General features: G+C 37.9%; 1 protein-coding gene across 4 annotated transcripts in view; it reads right to left on the bottom strand.

The window, feature by feature from the left end:
• Positions 1–24,251, bottom strand: part of PCDH19 (protocadherin 19) — a 120,736-nt gene that overhangs the window by 93,254 nt on the left and 3,231 nt on the right. For 2 of the 4 annotated variants that reach the window (XM_012464043.2, XM_064362625.1), the window contains exons 2-3: positions 22,423–22,563; positions 21,445–21,763 (exon numbers count right to left, since the gene is read on the bottom strand). In XM_012464043.2, the coding sequence (XP_012319466.1) occupies positions 21,445–21,763; positions 22,423–22,563 (460 nt within the window). The remainder of the gene's footprint in view (positions 1–21,444; positions 21,764–22,422; positions 22,564–24,251) is intronic. The other 2 variants (XM_012464044.2, XM_012464045.2) reach the window with 1 other exon arrangement.

Below are 24,251 nucleotides of genomic sequence, written 5' to 3'. Positions count from 1 at the left end.
CACTATTTAGCCATTATCTAGAACAACACAAAGAATGGGGTAGATACTGAAAAAATAGCATGGAATGAAATAAATTAATATGCCCACAGCAGAGCAAACTAAACTATTCAACAAAATGAGTTGCTAGTATTGAAATAACCCTTAAGAAAGCATTTTGAAACACTTCCTCCAAAGTCTCTATTTTCTGATTCTTATTCCTCCCAAACCAGATATATTCAATTACTTCAAAAAGTGCTGGCAGGAATCTTATGCCACAGCCTGCTTTCTGCTTCAATCACCTTTAATTTTGTTTTCAAATTCCAAATCAAAACCCGTTTCCCTGCTACAACTTACCACTGCAAGTGCTTACGCTATGTTTATTTAATTTTGCAAACCAAGGAATCAATAAAACATTGTATTGATAATATAATTTCATTGTATACTGCAAACAGGCCATCAGCTGATACTGAACCGATTAATATTGAATTCTATGTAGTCTCATTTGGTCTAATAGTCACATATGATATTTATGAAGTCCATTATTCAGCAATAAAAAGTCCTAGGATTATTTGATCTATTTCTGACCTTTCTGGTTCAAAGAAATCTTCTTTTTTTGTCCACTTTGAAATATTACCTATAAGGCATTTTACAAAACTGTACTACTCTGCGAGCAACACAAAAGGTCCAAGGCCAAAGATAATTCTTATTTGTAAACACCTCATCCTACTAGTAGGTAACTAAACATGTAATATTACCTAGCCTACGAATGTTTAACGCTGATAAGAAAAAACTGGAAAGTCTTAGCTTATTTGAATTTCACATAACTGACTTAATGATGAGTTACCACAATCCACCAACAGAGACATTGAAAGTCTTCCCTATAGTATATGCCTGTGATAATGAAAGACAGTATAATCTGACAAACTGAAACCCCAGTAAGATCAAGCCTCTTGTGGCCGTTGAAGATAGCTTTTTTTTCTGCTACTCAATGACAGGGAAATTAAATTTCATTTGAGTTTAATGCTTACTTGAAATGCAGTGGAGAGAATTTTTCTCCCCTTGGTTCTTTACTTACACCAAGAGAAAGCACATCCCATGGAACATTTTAGGTAGACTGTAACGGTTACTGGCACAATGAATATGATACACTTGTCTCTGCTACACCATTATCAATCATTACATTACCTTAGGTCTGAACAAGAAAGCAAGAACAAAGTAGGGGGATCTGTTTAGTGCAGAGAACCACTTCTCAAATTAATTTAAAAGAAACTGTCCACCTGAAATGAATCATTAGATAAGCCTTGTATTTTGCACATTTCACAATGGTTGGGATGATGTAATATGGCCAATTACACACAAGCAACTAGAAAGTTGTCGTCCAAAATAGCTGCAGCACAGCTGAGGTTTACTCTGGGTCTGTGGTTTATAGCCAAACAACAACCTTCCCTATACACACAGCCACTATAAATTCAAAGGAAACCCTGAGCTGCATTTGGATATCATTTTAATTACACGTGCATGGATTACAATTGTATAAGCTAGAGAAGGAAAACAATCAGCCTTTACTGAAATGAACAAAAAGCAGTTAGTACTCAACTGCTGACTCTATTGGGAACAATATCTAGTCATTTAAAAAAAAAAACAAGCAAACTGGTGTCTCAGGGCTGTATACAATCTGATTAAGAAATAGACACAACCAGCTACCTATTATTTTATTGGCAATGCTTCACTTACAGTGAGACTCTGTTTGGCAGAGTTCACACATTTCACATTCAGGTTAAATATTATAATAGATAACCAAACTTTTATTCCCCCCTCCCCAAGCCACCTGGCACTTCCTTAAAAACCCCCACAAGTATAAATTGGTCCACAAGTGGCCAAAGTGAAATTAGAGTCCCTGCCCTAAGCCACTACATTTCATCCCAAAATTGAGAAAAGAGTATAAAATATTCCTAGATAAGAGATACAAGGAGCTGGTTTCCTGGGTAGACAGAAAGCATGTCTGAGACAGACCATAGTCCTGGGAACATGATCTCAAAAGTTCCTCACCATGAACTGGCTATTTAAAATTCATTTGTAAGTCACTTGCATGAAAGAAAGAAGAAAAGGCAGTGGCCCTGAAACAGAGCCCAGGTCTGCGGAAGCAGCAGGTCACAAGAGAAGAAAGGCTTGGGGCAGTATTTATTAAAGTGCAGGTCACAACCCCAAGGCAGTGGTCCATGAAATTGCCATCTCCAGAGCTTCCTAGCTAATGGAGATACCCAGCACAGAGTCATGTAGGAGAAAGATTGAAAAAAGCCAGATTAAGGCCTAAATTGATATCCACTGACTCTGGAAAAAAAAAAAAAATACTAAGGGATAACATCAGAAAAGGGCTTCTGGCTCTCTGGCCAGCACATCTAGCTAACTCTGATTCATGTAGGACCTCCTCCCACTTCACATTTGAACTAGAGATGGGTGTCACAGTAAGGAACAATGAGAAACTCTGAAGGAGCCACTGAGGAAAAGAATAAAATACTGTGATGTAAAAAGGAATTTGTGTAACTAAAAGCAGAAAAGCACACTGGGGTGGAATTTATTTGCAGTAATAGAATAGAGGCAAATGAAAGTTTTCTTTAATTTCAAAATTGGATTGTGTTGCCCTCTACAGTACATTGCTAGGGGCAGTAAGAATCTGATTGCCTCCTTCCAGGTTAAAAGGCACAAATTAAATATTTTCCTAATCAAAAAGGGATCATAATAATAATAGCTACTTAACATTTACTGATGGCTTATTATGTGCCAGATGCTTGAACATTCACATTGAATCCTCACAAGAATCTGTGAGGTAGGTACCATTACTCTTATTTTACAGATAAGAAAGCTGAGGCATAGAGAAGAAGTAATTTCCCTAAAGCCACTTGGCTCCTGACTCTAACTTCTAAAAGCAAAGACACAATAAATCAAAATAACTATTACATGAACACTCAAGTGACAAACCATATCTAAGAAAACATGGAGGATTCAATACAAAATATAGATGCAAAGTCAAGAGCTCTCCTATGTACTCTGCCAGCTTTGTCCGATTAGAAAACGTAATGGAATAAAAAGCCCACTCAAAATAATGGTGAAATTATTAAATAGCCAGAAGTAATCTTAACAAGAAATGTAAGGAGAACTATGTAAATATACTGATGACATTAGAATAAAACACGACTAAATGGAAAGATGTCATGTTCCTAGATAAAAAGACTAAACATTATACACACGTCAATTCTTCCTAAATTTACCAGTTTCGTACATTTTCAATCAAAATCCCAATATAATCATTTTTGAAACTTAACATGACTCCAAAGCTCACCTGAAACAATAGACAGAAAAACTGAAACTCTTTTTAAAAGACAAAGAATAAGGAGAAACTAACTCTACTATCTATTAAAACCTATTATAAAGCATCAATAATCAAATCAGTGTGGTATTAGTATAGGAGTAGACAAACAGATCAGTGGAAAATCAATGAATAGGTCAGGAAAGGCCCTACTCTCTATAAAAACTCAACACGTTTTTCCGAAGCAGCAGGAAGTTAAAGTGAAGAAGAAGAAATAAACAATAAATGGCACAAAACCAATAACCATCTAGGAAAATATTTTTTACATCATACTTCCAAGTATATGTCAAAATAAATTTCTAATGATTTAAAAATATAATATAAAAATGAATTCATAAAAATACTGGAAGAAATATATATAATCTCTTGGTAGAAAACTGAATAGCTTAAAAGCAACAGAAGAAATCATAGATTAAAGCACTGATAATTTTTTTTCATATAATAATTCCAAAACACTATAAGTCAAAAATAAACATAAACAGAATTAAAAGTCATATGACAAACTGAAGAAAAGTATTTGCAATAAATTAAACAAGGGATTTACCTTAATACATATATTAGTAATAAAAGAAATACAAATTTCAATTAAAATTAGATACCCATTTTCCATCTATGAAACTAGTAATTCTTCTCCCACTCCTGCCCCCTATCCTCTCATTTGCCATTCTCCCAACAGATCTCCATTCTAATAAATTTCCTATGTATTCTTCCATATAATTTCATGTATATAGAAACCAAAAAATACATGTTCTTTTTCCCTTTTTTTCACAGAAAAAATAGTGTGCCCTATACTTTTTTCTGAATCTTTCTTTTATTTAATTAACGATTTAGAGATATTTCCATATCGATATATAAAACACTCCTTTAAAAAAATACTTTCTACTGACAGACATACATATTGTTTCCATTTCTGCTATTCCATATAATACATCAATGAAGAACCTTGTATATACATCATTTTTCATGTGTTCAAGTATATCTATAAGATTAATTCCCTAAAGGTGGAATTGCTGGGTCAAAGTGTACATGCATTTGTAATTTTGAGAGACATTGTCAAATTGCCCTCTATGGGACTGGTACTAATTTATACTCCCAGGCCAGGTGTGGTGGCTCAGTCCTGTAATCTCAGCCCTTTGGGAGGCAGAGGTGGTTGGATCACCTGAGGTCAGGAGTTCATGACCAGCCTGGCCAACATAGCGAAACCCCATCTCTACTAAAAATACAAAAATTAGCTGAGCACCGTGGCAAGTGCCTGTAATCCCAGCTACTCGGGAGGCTGAGGCAGGAGAATCACTTGAACCTGAAAGACGGAGGTTGCAATGAGCCGAGATGATGTCACTGCACTTAGGCCTAGGTGACATAGTGAGACTCCATCTCAAAAAAAAAAAATTAATACTCCCACCAATAATTAATTCATGGGACCACCTGTTTTCCCATAGCTTCACCAGATTGGTGGTGATGTTTTGAACTATAATAATGCTTTGCCAATACAGTGAAATGGGCTTTCATACACTGTCAGTGGGAGTATACATTGCTACAACTTATCTGGGGGAAATATTTACCACTTTTAAAAATATATAAGCCCTCAGATAAAACAATTTCACTTGTAGAGAACTTACTATAGGCAAACAGTCAGAGATCACAAGAAAATTTATATATAAGGATAGTCATCACAGTGCTATTTATATAAAACAAAAATTTAAATAACCTCAAAGTTCAATGCTAGCGATTAAGAGTGAACTCTATCTATAGAACAGAATAAAATTCAGCTACTAAAAAATTGATTATAAGTATTCTCTAATGACATAGTAAAAATGTTAACTGGGCATGGTGGCTCATGCTTGTAATTCCAGCATTTTGGAAGGCCAAGGCAGGCGGATCACTTGAGGTCAGGAGTTCGAGACCAACCTGGCCAACATGGGGAAACCCCGTCTCACTAAAAATGCAAAAATTAGCTATAACTGATAGCCGTCTTAAAGATATCAGTATCGGTGTCTACATTCACTCAGCCTCACCTAGTTGTGTTGGTGAAACCTCAGGATGCTTCTACACTGGCAAAGGAGAGCTTGTTCATTGAAATGACTCCTGAGAATCCAGCACTTCTGCATTTAGCCTTCTCCACTAAATTGCAAGAAAATAAATCCTGTTCACCAATCCAGAGATAACCTTAGGTAATGTTTGCGCCACAGGGAAGCAGGCAGCTGACTATCTTTCAGTTACCAGGGCCAGTGCAAACAGGCCAAACAGCTAAAGGCAGGTCCTGTTACCCACTGGGAGAAGAGAAGGGAGAGTGGAGTTTGCCTCTTGGAGGAAGTGATGTTTTCTTTGTATTTCATAATAAATGAATGCTTTGTATGTTTCCATTTGTAACAGAGCACTATTTTGAAAAATAACAATTTAAAACTATATTAGCCAAGTGTGGTAGCGGGCACCTGTAATCCCAGCTACTTGGGAGGCTGAGGCAGGAGAATCGTTTGAACCTGGGAAGCGGAGGTTGCAGTGAGCCAAGATCAAGCCACTGCACTCCAGCCTAGGTGACAGAGTGAGACTCCATTTCAAAAAAAGAAAAAATGTTATGACATAATGTAAAGACAAGAAAGATAAATAAAATTATCTCAACTAAAATTTTAAAATGTTAAAACCACAGATGTTTTTCTCATTAATTAAACATTTATTAAGCATTTATTTAGTCATGACATTAATATGTGTGTTTTCAAAGATACCAACTCATTGAGATTAGCATTAGTTGCAGGGGGCTTTTGTGTATCTATATCTCCCTACGTGGATCTATCGCCCTCATTGGCACTGGTAAACAAGAACATTTCCGTCACAACATCCCGTCAGTTCTTTTCTTGGGACCTAGCAAACAGCAGCCATAAGAAGTGGAGGGTGGGGGCTGGGGTACCTCAAGGCCTTTTGGCCTATCCAGGGCCTATAGCAAGTTCAGAGTCATTCCTTCATATACATCAAATAGAACATCGTGTGTTTAGTGGGACTCTCTTCACAGCCAGTCCAAAACCCTCACTGGTTGGCAAGTATAATTAGAATTTGAATTCAATAAACAAATTTCCTTGCTTTAGATCTTCTTATCACCTTCTGGGGTTTTATATTAACTTTCGTGCTCATATGAATTTACATAATATTACATAAATTTTTTCAGCTAGAACACTCTGTTTTATCACATTAACTTTTTCCAAATCCTGGCTTAACTGCAATTAAATATTTTAATTTCCTGGAAATTCTTTTCTAATCCAAACAATCTCATCTTTAAGCCATCTGAAGAGAAAATGTGAATCTTAAGTTGCTCCATAATCAAGTTTCAAATATTCTCAATACTTCTTTAAATGAAGACTTTTACTTTAAGGAACTGAAATATAAAGGAGGCTGGGGTAGGAGGTCCCTCAATTTTTAGATCCTTCTTTCATGCCCACTGACATGAAAAAAGCAATCAATATTTATTTCTATCAAATGCTCCATGTTATAACATGAAAACCTTACAATTCAAATTTAAACCCATCTAGTTAAATGGTTGCACATATAAGAAATATAGTCCTATTGAACGTCATAGTCTCCATGTATCCAAGGGACAGACTACAGAATTAGGCCACAGACATTTTCCTGTAGCAGAGATTCCATTCACAATCAGAGTGATGTTGTATAGGGTCATGCATTAGCTACGGGGTGGAGAGTGAAGCATCTGTGTGAGTTTTTTTTTTCCATGAGAATTTTCTTTACAATATCTAAGTAGTTCTGATGTCTATCTACACAGGGCCACTGAATTAAACATTTTGCCCTTAAGTGTGTTGCTTAGGATGTGAGAAGTTTACACAGCCATCAATTAAAGAAGTGTTCCAAAGGATGTTGGCTTTTGTCTTTATGCTGTCCAAAACTAGGCTACTAGATGAGGATGCAATCAAATAAATCTGCCTTTCATAAAAGGATTGAACCCATTCTACTTTGTTGAAAAAAGAAAAAAACTAGTGCGCTTAGTCAAGATTGAATTTAAAATTTTTAGCATCTCAATGACCATCAAATCATTGACTCTTTCTTTTTTGTGTTCCAAATGGTTGGGGCTGTCATGCTGAAACAGCATGCCTCAGAGCCATGAAATCAAATATTGGAGAATACTAAAAAAGCACTTCCCTCAAATTGGCCATTTGGTACTGAAAAGGGCACTGAAAAAAATATATTTTGCCAAAAGTGGCCCTTAGATAGAGCCCATATCATTTTTATAGTATTAAATATCTGTACAAGTTGCAGTTAAATGTTGTTATTTTAAAATCTCTCATTATAAAAATAAAATATGTGAACTAGATGTCTAATACTAGAGAGACAAATCTACTTTTACAAGACTATATCTATGGGCAAGAAGAATGAAAAAGGAAAAAAATATTGTTCATAACATTATTCTCACATTTAAAAGGTAAACTGTAAAGAAAATAGTTATTTTATGTGTAAAACTTCATACCAGTTACTTTCTGAGAGAGACCTCCAAGATAAGAAAATTAAGAAAAAAAAATTGGTATGATCTAATTGAAAAATGAAAATAAGGAAGATTTCGGTCTGCCCTTCCTCAGCATAACTGATAAAAACTGTCTATGCCACCTCTTTAGCCCTTAATACCTACTTCATAATATCACGGTTAATTTAAGTAATTGATTTTCTGATGTCAAAAATAATACATGTCCAGCGTAGAAAATTTGGAAAATTAAAAAAGTATACTATTTAAAAAGTAAAAATTGCCTGACTTCCTACAACCTGAGATAACTGTTAATCCTTTGGTAATTTTCCTTCTAGTCTTAAGTGTGTGCATGTGTGCATGTGTCTGTGTGTATGAATATATATATATACACACATACATATATATACACACATACATACACGTATTTATATACACAATTGGAGTTGTTTATATATTATATATTTTTTAATCTATTTAAACAATTGGAATAATTAATATATGCAAATATTAAACAACTAGAATTGATCTATGTGTATTTTATTTTGATTTTTTCAATTAATGTATATTATACCATATTTTTCTGTTCTCAAAATATTATTCTACTGGCTTCACAGTATTCTAGCATATGTATATATCATAATACATTTAGCTATTAACATATTGATGATATTTATGATATTTCTGAGGCTTTATTGCCATAAATTATACTGAGAGTGACACCCTTGTACATGAATTTCTATGCCAAACTAAAATTATTTCCTTAGGATTAATTCCAAAAGTAGAAATATTAGATATCTTAGGGCTTTTAATATGTATTGCCAAATTGCCCCCTGGAAAGATTATATCAATATTTTAAATTATACTCCATGCTGCAATGTATCATATCCACACCCTTGCCATCACTATTTTTTTTAATCTTTGCTTATTTGATAAGTACAAAATGACATTTTACATATCAAATCATTGTGATTCCCCTGAGGTAATGGATTGGTGAGGAAATAGTTGTGGAGACTCTAACTTTTGTTTTATATATTCCTGTGTTGCTTGACTTTTTAGTAGTAAGTATGCATCATTTTTGCAATTAAAAATTAATGGCAGTTCATTGCTATTATTTGATTACTCTGGCTGAAGTATTTTTATATACCTATTGGCCATTTGTATGGTTTCTTTATGAACTACCCATTTGTGTTCACTTTGCATTTTTTAAATTGAGCTATTTGCCTTTTCATTGTTTTGCAAGAGCTCTTTATATATAAGGGTATTGTTTACATGCTCTCTTATTTGAGAGTCTTCCCTGACCTTTGTAGAGCAATCCTCATTTTTGACAAAACATGTATGTTTCATACTTCTTTATTTTTCTTCATATCACCATCTGCCCATAAAAATGTAAACTCAATGGAGGCAAAGATTTTTGTTCACTGTTGTATCCTTGGCACCTTGAATATTGACTAACATGTAATAAGCAGTCTATAAATAATTGAAGCATTAATTATTGAATTAATAAACACAGGTTCTTCACAGAAGCAGAGCAGAATGGCGGTTGCCAGGGCTTGTGAGTAGGGGAAATAGGAAGATATTGACCAAAGGATACAAAGTTTCAGTTGTACAAGATAAGTTCTAGAGATTAAACGTACAGCATGGTGGCTAAAATTAACAATACTGTATTGTATTCCTGTAATTTTCTAAGAGAGTAGATCTTAAGTGTTTTCACCATTTTAAAAAATGGTAACTATATGAGGTGATGGCTATGTTAATTAGCTTGATGGTGGCAATCATTTCATAATCTATACAAGAGTCAAAACATCAAGTTGTATACCTTAAATATACACAATTTCTATTTATCAATTACATACCCAATAAAGCTAAAAAACAAATTAATAAATACAGGTTCATTGTCTGTGCTATAAAATTAAAATATTTTCCCAGCTTACAGTTTATTTTTTAATTTAGTTTATGATACTCGTGGATATACAGACATTCTTAAATTTTATATAGTCAGCTGCTGGTATTTTTCTTTATGCTCATTTTCATTGTTTTTATGCTCTTGAAGTCCTCTTCAGTTTCAAAATTGATTGGATATTTATATTTTCTTCTAATAATTTTATTATTTGAGTTTTCATATTAGCTCTTTGATAAATGTAGAATTTATTTATATCATACAGTGGGAAATCAAATCATATTTTTTCCAATTGTTAACAAATTATATGGCACCATTTAGTAAATGATCCTTACTTTCTTCATGATTAAAAAAATGTGTTTAACTTCTATCTTGTCTCCTCAGTGGCAATATAAATTACAAGGTGAGCTACTACTTATACTTTCTCTATATCTCTCTGGGCTGAGTATAGGGCTGGTTACTAAAGGATGATCTATAGATATTTGATGGATGGATGACGAATGGGTGGATATTTTCAAACCAAAATAATTTTTTTAAAGAGCCTACCTACTAAACAGTAAGTCCATTCACTAAAGTCTGGAGGCAAATCATCATAGAGGGCAAGGTTTGATGAAGAATAAATGGATATTCTTTAACAGCAGGGCACTATAACCACTGTAGAGATAACATTCAATAACAAAATACATTTAATAAACACCTGACACTGTCCAAAAGAAATTGCATAGAATTGATCCTACCATCAAGGAGATCCTAAAAATTATTCTTTAGGGAGCCTAGGGTAGAACAGAGCTTCCAAGGGCATCCCCACAACTGTCCCTTCCCCTGAAGTAGCAGTGACTCCCTGAAAGAAATAGAGTGCTTTGTTACAGAAGGTGCCCAAAATTCTGCTGGATGCAGTCCATCAGCCTCCAACATGCATTGGGTTTAATAATTCTGGAATCAAATCTAGTTTAAAAGAAAATCTACCTCATTTTTGGCTCTTAAGTCAAACCCCAAGTGCCAAGTATATATTGATTCTATAGGGCTCAGTCAGCCTCCTATGGCCTGAAATTAAAAATAACAAAAAGAACAAAAATACATTTTTTATTGAATTCTGGCTCTTTTCTGATAATCTATAACAAACAGCAAAATGAGCAGAGCCATGGTGGACTGCCTCTTGTGCCAACAAATCCCACAAAGAGAATGCCAATCAGTGAAATATATTGTTAAGCATGAATAGTAGCTACAATATTTATCTCTGTTGCAAAGTATTAAAATGAAAAAACTTTCAAAGTGGAAGCTTCAAGCAATTGCATTAGAAGTTGCATAATTTGGTTAGACTGACCTTAGAATGGAATAAAAAGCTGCTTATTTCCATAATGTTGGCCTTCAACTGTATAAAAGGTTAGATAATTTATCATGCTACACAAAACAGTTTTCAAGAATATCCAAATTAAAAAGGAGATCTCGGTGACTTCCAGCTCTGTAAATTTTTAGGTAGAGTGATAAGCAACATAATTTATATTTAATTGAATTTGTGCTCTCCTGAAAGGTCTAATTTGCCAAGCGAGATGCATGCATCTACTATTCATCCCTACAACAAGTACAGACCAACTGAAGCAAGGTTAGTATACCCATTGCTGCCTTTATGGCATAACTCGCATTGGACAGGAAGACATATTTGAACAGAGAGTCTCTGAGTTTTGACATGCACACTCACAACTCAGATTATACACAGAACATACTGCCCTTATTAAAAGCTAATGGGCCGTACCTATTGTGTCACCTGCCATAGCTAAGTCCTCTGCCCTCAATACCACCTACAGAGCAATCATTGTCATTACATGGACTCAAACTTTAATACAGGCAGCTATATGAAGCCCTTCAAATCAACGCTGCAAACAGTTATACATTTACACCCAGAGCTGAAAGAGACTTGGAGATCCTCTAATCTCTTCACATATTGTTGCAGGTTTGATGTAGTTTGGCATTTGTTTGGATTTTTCAGAATTCTCTATGTCTTGGATTCTGATTTCCCTAGGGGTAACAGGTTTCAATAAACTGAAGCTTCTCTTTTAGGAGGTTTTTAATTGTTTCATCTGTTTTGCTAGTGACCTCCCCTGCTACCTCAGAATTGCAGATTTCTACATGGTTATCTTTGATGATACAGTCCCTTGGGCTTATCCACACACTACAGAAAATTGTCCTGATGGAGTCTGCTAGGCTAAAAGAGTGAGGAGAGCAAAGCGTTGCAAACATCACACACATTTATTTGATCCCACACTTCCAAATATGACACCATGCACAGCCACAAACCTTTGCAGGTACGGATTTTTCTCCATCTTCCATGATCTCCTCTTGAAGGTACCTGATGATCGGATGTGGAAAGACCAAGCCCCAGATGTCATTCCAAAATGCCCAGTGCCATGGTATTTATAGCTTACCAGTTTTATAAGGTTTTTGCTCCATCAGGCCACTACACAATGCATAGTTTTGCAAAGGCAGGTTAGATTTCTTTCCATTTCAGGAAATTATTATATTTTTTTCTGCAACAAAGCACACCTTTTTTCTATTTCTAAAGAATTACTAGTAAGGGCAAAATTAGAAAGAATAACTTAGAAGTGTAAGCACATACATGCCATTAGTAAGTACACAAGCCACACAGAAAATTGGTGTTTCATATGTAGTATTTGAGATTTGTTTCCAAAGAGCCATAACCATCATAAAATTATTTTGCAATTTTAAAATCAAGCAATATCTTCACTATGAAAAAACCATTATTTAATACTAATGCCATCATGTTCTCTCCCCTAAGCTTTTAGGAACAAATGTTACCATTAGCATACTTCATCACTCAAAAGTCTATACTTGAAAAAATGTAAATGCACTAATTAAGGAAATGATCAGTACAGCAAGCTCATATTCAATGCCAGTCTTATGAGTGCAGTATGACTATGTCCTTACCATGGCCTCTGTGCCTGGCAGCACAGAGGAGAAAATCAGTCTTCCAAGAAGCCATTCACCATTACCTGTAGCCATATGCCTCTGCTCATCCCTGTATCTCCAGAGCCCTGCCTCCCTCAAGCATGTCAAGTTTCAAATATGAACGCTAGATTACAGACATTTTTAGTTATAAAAAAGCCTCTTAAAGGTTAAGCCAATCCCGCTGAATGCAGTTTGACAGGGTCTCCTTGTCCATTCTTCTCACTTAGAAAAGATACGGTTTTATAGCCAACGACCTGTACACATAGGCAGCCCAAAGCACACTTCCTCAAGCCAAGAGAATTAAAGAAGAGGAAAGATTGATACAGAATTGTGTCCAAAAGAAACAAAAAGAGAAAGCAAGCGTCACAAAATAATTTCTAATAAATTGAAAATATGCACATAAGGTATTCTTAAGCTGGGTTGTATGCACAGCAATGAATATTTGGCTGCTTCCTACTCAGAGTTCTCAATTAAAAAGAGTCCCTGAGAGATCTATCCCTGAGCTATATCAAATTGGGGTGCCATGGCCTCACATTTAGGGGATCACACCCTGCTGTGACTAGGCTTATGAGTATTTTTTCAGAGAGACAAACAGCAGAATGTCAAAGAGTTGGGAAGGAGTCTCTGAGGACCTAATCTCTCTCTCCCCTAAAGAGGGATCTAGCCTTTGGATTTAACTTTTCTTCCTGTCAGCTTACACAGGGAATCCATTTTGCTCAGAAGAGCAAACTACACAATCTGAGAAGAGGTGCCCTTCATGCTCTGGAAATCAGATTTGGGAGCGAAAACAATCCAGAAAGCAGAGACCGCCAAGGCCAGTGCTGGTGGCAGTGAGGGAGAGCAGCTTGCCACAGAACAGCGGCCAGATGGGGCCCAGTGGGAGAAACTGAAAACTGGCCACCCTGGCACTCAGAGACTTAATGGAGCATCAGAAGACTATGCACATCAAGGCAGTGCTTAAGCATCTGACATTAAGACGCCGCGGTGCAGCCGGGCGAGTGGCTCACGCCTGTAATCCCAGCACTTTGGGGGGCCAACGCAGGTGGATCATCTAAGGACAGGAGTTCGAGACCAGCCTGGCCAATGCAGTGAAACCCCATCTCTACTAAATATACAAAAAATTAGCCAGGAGTGGTGGCAGGGGCCTGTAATCCCAGCTACTCAGGGGCTGAGGCAGGAGAATCGCTTGAACCCAGGTGGGGGAGGCTGCAGTGAGCCAAGATTGCACTATTGCACTCCAGCATGGGCGACAGAGTGAGACTCCATCTCAAAAAAAAAAAAAAAGAAAGAAAGAAGGAAAAGAAATGAAAAAAAAAAAGAAACCGCAGTGCTAGTCCATCCATGAACACTGAGCTCAAGGAGAACACAGACTTGACACCAAGCTTCCCACCTGCTTCAGTCCCAAAGGGTCTGCTCAAAATTCTGGAGGTAGCTGGTCCTAACACATGTCTGTCTACTAATTTGTCTGTCTCTCATTTTTCCCCGTTCTGAAAAGTGATTTTTCTCCCTCCCCAAAGACTGAATTTAAAGGAATGTCTAAGAGAACCCTCTCATTTTGCAAAGTAATTCCCAGGCTCTACCCAATCCAGGAAATCCTTATTGACTTGAAGAGCTTTCAGAATCTGAGACAGTAAACATCTCTTTTCAGGAACAAGCTCTAGAGGTGAAGACCAAAAAAAAAAAAAAAAAAGACATTCGTGATGGGCTTCCGTTCTGTTCTTTGAGCCACAGGTTTTCAGAGTGAAGAGAACAAGATGGGAAGGTGGTAGCTGTCATATTTTATTTCATTCTTTTAGGATCTGGAGCAGATATTAAATGTTAATACTCGTTAAATGTCAATGGCATGTACCCATCTTTTTTGGAAACTGTATTTTAAATATTACATAGTTCCAATTTGTTTACTTAAGTAAAATTCAACCAGGAAAGCTAACCAGTGAGGATTCAAGGGCCAGATTTCAATCAAGGGAAAAATGAATTGGCCCACCTTTCAAAGGTTTTGTAAGTCTTGTCAGTTTGAGGGATCTAATTTTAAGCAAACAAGATATGTGAAAATCCAGACTTACAAAAGCAATCAGTTAGGAGTTGATTATCCACATTGTATAAGGACTCTCGTTTATGAAAGGATCCACCACAGGCTTTCTTTAAATACAGAATTCCACTACTGTGATTAGCATGGGGTCTAATTTACAAAACAAACACTCTTTAGCTGACTAACTTTTCAGGAACACAACTACCTTCAAAAGTATACCCGCAGGTCCTCCAGGAGAACCCTGTCAGGTTTTTCATTATGTGATAGAAAACGCTTGGAAGCCCCACCAGAGGAACTATTGTGAAGCAAAATGGAGGCTAGTTTGGCTGCAAATGTCGTGTGCCTGTGTAAGTCATTTGCCTTTTCTATAACTCCATTTTCATGACTGTAGAGTGGAAACGCTGGTCCATTCTGACACCTCTTCAAAAATGCTGTGGAGCTGTGTGGTCCTAACCAATATGCCGAATGATAACAAGTAAGGTTTCTGCAGAGGAGTCCAGGCTTCCGGAGCTGACAGAGTTGCTGTCCCTCACAGCGGCAGTAATTTTCTTCATCATTCTCCTGGCGGGTACAGGGAGGTGCTAGGAGCCTGGGTACACCCACTAGAAGCTGAGTGACCTCACTATGCAGCCCACACAGAAACCACTCTAACTACACAACAGTCAAATAGGAAATGTAACTTGAAGAGCATTTCCCTCTGCAAACAACTGATCCTCTGGGATTTTCACTTCAAGCCTCTCAATTGTTCGAAGTAAACGAGGCTCACATCAACGGCCAGCCAGTCACACAACAAGAAATCAAGCCTCTTCTCAGTGAGGGAAAATGGTTGTTCCAGAGCCAGCCTCCCACCTCTCACACACAGGCTTCTGGTACAAATGGCTTTATTTACCCACATCGGAGACACTCAATTCAACCAAGCTTGGCGTCCCCTAAATCCTGGAAGCTGAGGTACACAGGCAGAGGGGTCAACATCTGAAACTAAAAGCAGATGCCTAAGAACCACAGCACCGCCACAGTTGAAAGACTCCAGCTTTGCCAGGAGGTGACTTCATCCTTCCTTAGTCCCCTAATTCCTAACAAGCAATCCCCTAAGCCCTTAGCTTCAGCCCTGGGCACAATAAGCCCAAGCCACAGCACAGACTGAGGCAAGGTTAGGGAGAGAGAGGACTGCAGCTCGTCTGTCCCACTTTGTAAATCTGACTGTCAGTCAGAGAAAAAGCCAGGTGGAGCCACCTGGACCCAAAACAAGTGGTCCTCTGATAAGAGGAATTCCAAAGCCTTAGAGCCCTCTCTGGAAAATGTCCTGCCTCCAGCCCCTTAGGGAGAAAAATCTCAGGATCATTAGCAAGAGCTCTGGCTGAGCTCAACTTTAGTGAAGGTGTACAGGGAGAGAGGTGATCTCTAAGGTAACCAGTTAATTGCCAATAAGGAATGATAATAATAAATTAGCAGATACTAATGTAAACTAACTCAGTTCTGCAGTTCTGTGGCAGTTGCATGGAGACAACAGAGGAACAGTTTATTCTGGAACACACCTTGCAAGCCGATCCCCGCTGGGAAACTGGCTGTCTCCGCTAGAGATGAAACGTGCCAATAAGATACAATGTAGGCAATGGGTGGTCCTAGACTGACTGCTGGTAGAAATGGAACCCTTGATTTTAGAAGAAAACTGAAATGAGAATGCTTAAAAAGATGGGGGCTGCATTGTTTTTCATTGCTTTCTCCTGCAAGGTTACTTTTGACCATTAGGGATAGGACTTAAATGATTCCAAGACCCCACTATAATAAGGAAACAAACAAGAGGCGCACTAAAGAGTTCGTTGGTTTGTTTTAATTAGAGGTGATGCTTTGTGTCATTTCCATGCTATCCAAAGGAGCCTTATCATACCTATTATTTTTTAGCGCTTTCTGAATCGACTACCTGATAGGTTTGTGACGGACTTTAGCCCAGAATTTCATTCAAGTCACTGCAAATCTCTAACTTTAAAACTCTGTTTTAGGAACTAAAGTGTACTGGGCTATTTTTTTCAAAGCCTAACTGATGCTTTATTTTCATTATTTCCACTAAGATGACAATTATTCAGACTTTCTGTATGATAATTGGAAGCATTCAATTTGGCTGCCACATACATTCTTGTTGTGCAAACTCTTCCATAGCTACTACATCGCTACTTATGAAGACTGTTGCATGAGTGACTATAGCAAAGCATGCACACACACTCCTTATATGTCTCATAACAAAGAAACTACAGTTTGCCAATGAAATGTAGCAAATAGAATTGAAGATTGAGATTGAAACCAAAATTTAAATCCCTAGGTACCTGTGACTGAAATTCTGTAAGTTTTTGCCTACTGTCACTCTGTTAGAGCTGTCGGCTCAGAAGCATTCAACATAAGAAAACTAAAATTGAAAAATACTGCACAAAAGAGACTGGGTGTTTGCGCCATTTCTTCCTGCCTCCCTCTTGGAGGCAGGAAGAAGCCTCACCCAAGTCTCCATTTCCAGTCGAAGCAATGAGTTGCATTTTCCTTCTTCAATAATGACTGGGCCCAGGTGACAAAAATGGCAATGCAGAAATTCTATTGTACAAAGGAATAACACTTTCCAGCATCCAGAGGCACCAGTAGGCATGTCTCCCTTCCATAAGACTGGAAGAAAAATTATTTGCCTTAGTTAGGAGCTTCTCAAAAAACTTGGACTATTTTTAGAAAGATCTTAGCAAACTGACAAACCTATTATCTTTCTTCTCCATTTTCTTTCTTTTTCAACCTCCTTTCCTCTCTCTTCACTCTTTTCTATTCCCCCATACACACACACACACACACACACACACAAACACACACACACACACCCTCTAATTCATTCACATATACCCTAAGTCTATGAGTAAAATAAACCAGAATACCAAGGAATGCAAACCTCGCCTTACAGTTTAAAATATGTAAAAGATACCTGACATCACTAATTCTACAAAAGTCTTCTGTAAACAGCAAAGGCATCCTCCACTTTGCCCCTCAAATTTGTGTACAAAACCAGAAAATCCATATAGCTGATTTCCCAGCCAAAATCAGAGGACAAGTAAATAATGATACACAATTCTACACAAGATTATCTCTGCAATACTGTAAACTGAGTTCCAATTCTCAACTAATGTTCCATTCCCTTTACCTTGCCTACCTAATTTCATTCAAAGTCTTACTTCCTTTAGCTTCTAGAGGCAACAACGTTCAGATGTGGATACGTTTGGACACTGAAACAAGAGCTATCTTCCATTCAGCACTAAATTTTGAGGGTTCAATAGCAAATCTACATAAAATGTAGGGCTGCCATGAAAGGAGGAAAAATGAGTTCTTAGGAGTCTACGAAGTAACAAGTGATTAGAAACTATCTTGTATTGCTTGCCAGTGAAATCACTGTGGGTGATCTTAGCTCCCCAACTAGACTGTTAACTCTCTGAGGGCAGAAGTTACATCTTAAACTTATTTGGAATCTCCATGGTCCCTGCCACATAGCTGAGCACATAGTGGATATTTCAACAATGCTTACTGACTTAACCTAATGCCACGGTGATAAATTTCAAAGTGTGATAGAGTACAGCTAGCAAGCAACAGGTCTGAGTGGACTCATGCATAATGCCTTTGAGAGTAAGCCCTGTAACTGGATCTACCCATTTACAAAGGGATTGGGTTTGACACAGGTAACCCAACAGAGGAAGCTACTATGTAGTGGCCTTTTGTCCCAACCTGGAGAGTGAGAATGTAACATGTGCTCAGGAAAAGAATGTTATTCTGAATTGAAATCACCTGTTTACTTGTCTGTCTTTCCGTAAGTTCCCTAGGGTCAAGAATCAAGTGTTTTATTACTTTTGATCCCCAGGAAGTAGTACAGTATCTGGCACATTCTAAATGTATGATAAATGCTAATGGGATGAATTAATGAACAAATGAAAGAATGGTTTAATGAAATAAAGAACAAAGTAAGTAACATAATATGATTTAATAGAGAAATTTCTATAAAATCTTATATTTACCACATCATAGCACTTACCATTCTATGCTATAATTGCTTAATAAATGTTGCTTTCTTGGATGGATTAATTAATTTATTAGGAGAATATAAAGATAATTTAGGAAATATATCAACATGTTATTATCCTAGCAATAGAGAATGTCCCATTGCACCCTATATTAGCATTTATTATTCTGTATTGCAAATCACCTATTTACTTGATTGTCTTACCCATTAGAATGTGCATTTCTTGTCTTTTTCATCTCTCTAATGACAGAGCCTAGAACAGTGCCTTACAAAGAGTAGGCACTCAACAAATATCAGTTGAATGAACAAATCAATCATCCCTGCTTTTCTATAGATTTCACTGGATGTAAGTATTCCACTGAGTCCAGTGGCCTTTGGTATAAAAAAGAAAAGGAGAAGTGTCATTTTCCCTATGCAGGACATTGTGACTGATTCAGGTAAAATGGCCTGGTCTGTATTTGGCGGTAAGTGGGCCTCTCTCCTTTCTCAATGTGTTTGCCAGTTGAACTCTCCAGGCAGAACTGCATATTAGAAATACACACAACCTCATACAACACACTGTCTTGGCCCTGACCTGCTGTACACACCAAAACTGTGTAATTTTGTTAACCAAGGAAAAGCATCTGGCTTTGTGAGTCAGAGACAGGATCAAAACTGAGACTTCAAATGGCTTTTCTACATAATCGAAGCAATATTTTGTTTCATTCTGCCCACGGAAGAATTCCAGAAGGGATACTAAGTCTTAGGTAAACCAAGTAGATGTAGTCATATGTTTTCTGTCCTTTCCATCTATTTCATAGACACCAGAACTCACATTTCTCTAGTGTCTTGAATTGAATGCCTAAGTGACCACCAAGTCCCCAGGATTCAACCCTTTTGTCCATCTCCAAAAGTAACAGCACTGTTACTTATGAACAAGTGAACCCACAACTTTGGCATCTTTCACCTCTATCGTTAAAATGATCAATATGAATAGTATGGCCATAACACTTTGTAGGACTTATCTATATAGAAGCAGCCTAAATTCCTCTTTGCTTACAAGTGCCTAGGGAGACACATTCAGTTGTGCAAGCCATTGTAACAGTGATTCTCCATTTGTCTAGTGAAGAGGTCTACTATTTTAGGAACACCGATGAGTTGGACCTTCGATATTACACGAGTATATACCTTGGAACAACTTTGCATGACAGGTGTGCCCATTTTGTAGATAAAGAAACAGAGTCTTAGGTTTCACAGCAAGCAGTGATCCCTAGATTCAAAATGATGATCAATCTGATTCCACTACACAGCACTATCTCTCACTTTCTGTTGCTGAACTATTGGTGATCCACAAGTAGTCTTCCAAGTAGTCTACAGTTAGGACTTAGTAGTATTCACTAACATTAATAATTATAACTGTGTTTGCCTAGCACAATACTAGACTTTCAATAAATCCTTATTTATAGAGTTATAAATTGAAAATATTGATGCTTTTGTTGCTGGCAGAATACCATCAGTTACTCATCAAAAGCACTGTTGTTTGGCCCCATTAATTCTGAAGGGAATTATTGTTTAGAAACTAGAAGAAGTAATCAATGTAAGCGGTCCTAAGACCCCTTGTCCTACAAAATTGACAGAAATACAATGAGGCCATTTTATGTATGCATCACAGCCTGGGTATGTCAGGCTGAATTATTTTTAAGGCAGGAAGGTGTCACTGAAACCATACTTGCTAGGGAGTATAGAGTCCTTCAGTCTGGTCCTCTCTCCCTTGATGACCAGCTTTGTAAGACTGAGTAAGTCCCTTAACATCTCCGGACCTCTGTTTCATCATCTACTGAAGGGCAACCTATCAAGATGCCTGATTGTAGGATCAAACAAAACAATGTTTGGGAAAGTGCTCTGAAAGATGTGAAAGTGCTCTCCAAGTGTGCAGTATTCTTTTCACTGGCAGCTTGGAAGAGGACATATGCCTTTCAGTGCATCACATTTCCAACCAAAGAGGGACTTAAGCAATTCATGGAAAAATAAAATCAACTTAAGAAATGTTATTTTATAGCCTTCCTCCCAACCACCCACCAGCCATCATCCACATACCACTCTACTGCCCTAAAATATTTCAATAGCCAGGAAACATCTGACCACATAACGTTTAAAAAAATATTTCTACTTAAAAACATTCATTCCCAGTGAAGAGAAACAGAGCTAACTCAAATGCATAGATAATTCTTACTCTTTTTTGTTATATTGCCCAGGCTGGCAAGCTGGTCTGGAATTCCAGGATCAAGGAATTCTCCTGCCTCGACCTCCCAAAATACTGGGATTACAGGTGTGAGCCACTGCAACCAGCCAGCTAATTCTTGAATTTTCAGCAATAATGACAGTTTCAATCTCTTCAACCATCAAATGTTACCACTAGAACTGCTAAGAAATAGCAAAGTGGCTTTTTAATTTTTGCTTTGCCTCCCTTTAACCAGCCCATCCATATTCTCACCAAGATGCTAGAGAACAGTGATGTGACAAAAGAAAAAGCAAATGGGGGCTTTAGGAGGCTGAATCTCTCTCACACTGGAAAATTGGTCCCAGGGCATTAGAGGGTCTTTGATGACTCTTTCTAAGCCACTTTACTGGCATACTAGTACTGCTGGTTGTCAAGCATGCTATATTTGCAACAGGTGGAGCAAACAAGGAGGTCTGGGAGAACCTCATAGAGCCACTTAGTTGCACTCACCTCAGGCAGAGGCACACCGTTGATAATCAGGTCAGGCTGCTGGGGCCCCTGGCTGTTGAAAGAGTGATGGTAGATGTGGTTAGCACGGGTATTCTGGTTCTCCACATTCATGAAAGTGCTCTCAGAGCGGCGGCAGCCCAGGGGCAGTGTCTGCTGGTGGTAGTCAAAATAGTTGAGGGACGAGGTCAGGGAAGAGCAACTGACAACGTTCATCTTGTCTGTCTCCTCCACATCCCGGGGTACCAGACGGATGTCATTCTTACTGATTTTTTTCTTCTTGCTTGATTTCTTTTGATGCCCATAGGAGTACTCAGCGATTCTATGTGACAGAAAAGGCAGCATGAATCGCTAACACCTTTCCAAACCATGCACTGATTAATAAACATTAAGCACCCCAGAGGGTTGCACCCCATCTCTGCTCCAGCTCCTTATTCTGGCGCATTACATCATCGGGTTTCTCCCTGTGCTTTTTACATGGGAAAACAAGCTGAGGGCCATAAACTTTTCGTATTAAACATAGTAACCTCCCACCAACCCCCCTAAAAAAGTTTCTATGCTTTGGATTTGGAATTTTTCATTGTGAGTGGCCTGGGAGCACAGGTGGGGGACAGGGAAAGTTGAGCCTATGGGAGAGAAAGCATGAAAATGCTCAATCTGGAGCTTCCCTGGAACCAAAAGGAACTCCTAGGTGAAATACAAAGCAAGTCACCAAAAAGGAGATAGAAGAAAATAAAAAATACTCCCGCCTCACCAGTTCCTCCAGGCATTTGCCATGTGGCACACGCCCTCAATCAGCTCCCTCTATGACTCACTTGATCAGTTTTGGACTGGGGTAGGAGATCAGACCCCATTCTTTCGCGTCTCCTCCACACCCTCCTCCCTGCCCTAGCCCGGCTTCCTTTTACTCTCCCACCCCCCTCCTCTCCTAGAAAAAACTAATAGCCAAGCCCATTTAAATGAGGGGAAATGCCTTTTTACCTCTTTCCCCTTAGGCTCACTTTCTCCTCTGTCTTTTTGTCTTGCTCCTCGCTAATGGGAGAAACCGAGATGCAATGCAGACACTTGCTGTTTTGTCCTTTTATAAAACAGCCGAGGAGACAAGTGATGGTTAAACAATTACTGCAAAGGAATTTAAAGGTTAGTGCATTCAGCATCCTTCTCCATTCAGGTGTACCTACAAGCAGCTGTGCTGCAACTGGAACATAAAGAGCTCAATTTAATTAACACTGACACAGACCCAGCCACGTGCACCAAAGACACCAAGCATTAAGAGACTTGTCAAAAGAAATACATTTAAATGTAGCCAGATTCTCAAAGTGATTTATTACTTTGCACATAATGATTCAGCTTAATTTTTGGAAATTTGATTTCTGGGCAATAATCAGCAAAACAATAGGGTTAATAAATAATACAGGTTGATCTTTACTAGGGAAAAGACTGTGCCTTATTCTCACTCGACAAAGCTAATTGTCTGAATACAAAAAGGGAGCCCAATTCAAGCAGCAATTGCAGATCATCTCGCAAGTCTCATAAATGAATGCATTTCAGGAAGAGGTTGTGCAGAGGCTGAGAAAAAGAAACCTCTGCCTAATCACATGAAAAGACACGCTCCTGAACTTTGGGTTTCTAAAAAGTCTGAGCAGATGGGGAGACTGCACATCTACAGAGGCAAATTCTTGCTCTGTCCCCAGGACCTACCTAGAGCTAAGCAATTGGGTTTCCCTCACCCCTTCGCTCTGCTCAGGGAGATTTGCAGTGATGGGAAACTGGTACTATTGGGGTTTGGGAGCAGATAAAATCCTCAAAACCCCAGGACTAAGGTTGATTTTCTATTCTAATCTGTTTACAGAATCAATGGGAAATTTTAATCATTTTGTTTACCCATGATGGGTAAGTTTGGCAATGCCTCATCAAATTATTCAGCTGAAGCATTCATTGTGCAGCCCTTTCTGTATTGATCAATTATTTAATTATACTGTACTTCATTAATCCCAAACCATCACAGGAAACAGAGCGCTTCACAAAATACACATTTGGGTGAAGTTGGAGAGCACTGAGATTTTACTCTTTTCTTTCAATATTCAAATGGTCTCCTCCTGTTTAATCAACTCCTTGGCAAGTTCTCAGAAAGGGCTCTCACTTCTAGGCATACATCACCAAGAAGTGGCAAAGTCTTCAATATCTTTATTTCAAGCTGGGTTTTTTTCATCAAGGAAAGGATCTTATGCGTTTACTTTATGCTGAGAAAATGGTTTAAAAGACCCCTCTCCATAATTATCTCTATATAAATAAAATTTTATTGACTCCACGTTTTTCTCCTATAAAAATCTCCACTAGCAGTTCACAGGTTTGAAAGGTAAGAGCAATATTAATTTACATCTCTCCCATCTGAAATGACTTGGTGCTGAAGGAAAGAAAAGTCATGGCCATTTCACTCGTAACAGGATTAAAGCATTTATGAGGCATTGCAGCTGCTCTTTTATGGCACCTGATTGATATTCATGTGTGGTTAGCATTTGTCTACTAACTTGTGTAACGCAGAGAATAGTAAAAGGGAAACAATAATTGCATGGCTGTTACATATTCAGGGGGCTTTGATTCACAGAAGTGTGCATTTCAGACGGTGTCAAATACAAACTGAACCTACAGGAACATATTTTGACTGATTAACATGCAAGCACAAATGGCACAAAAGACACACTGATGTGTAGGTGTGTTGAAAGCACACACACACCTTGGTTATAAATAACAGCACCATTCATTTTCAGCAAACTAAAGAAACAACTTTTTTCAACTGTTTCGATAAG

This window comes from Aotus nancymaae, unplaced genomic scaffold, assembly GCF_030222135.1.
Source record: "Aotus nancymaae isolate 86718 unplaced genomic scaffold, 86718_ANA_hifiasm-v0.15.2.pri h1tg000004l, whole genome shotgun sequence".
In the NCBI taxonomy this organism is placed as follows: Eukaryota; Metazoa; Chordata; class Mammalia; order Primates; family Aotidae; genus Aotus; species Aotus nancymaae.
Note: the sequence above shows the minus strand (reverse complement) of the source record. Positions and strands in the feature narration are given on the sequence as shown.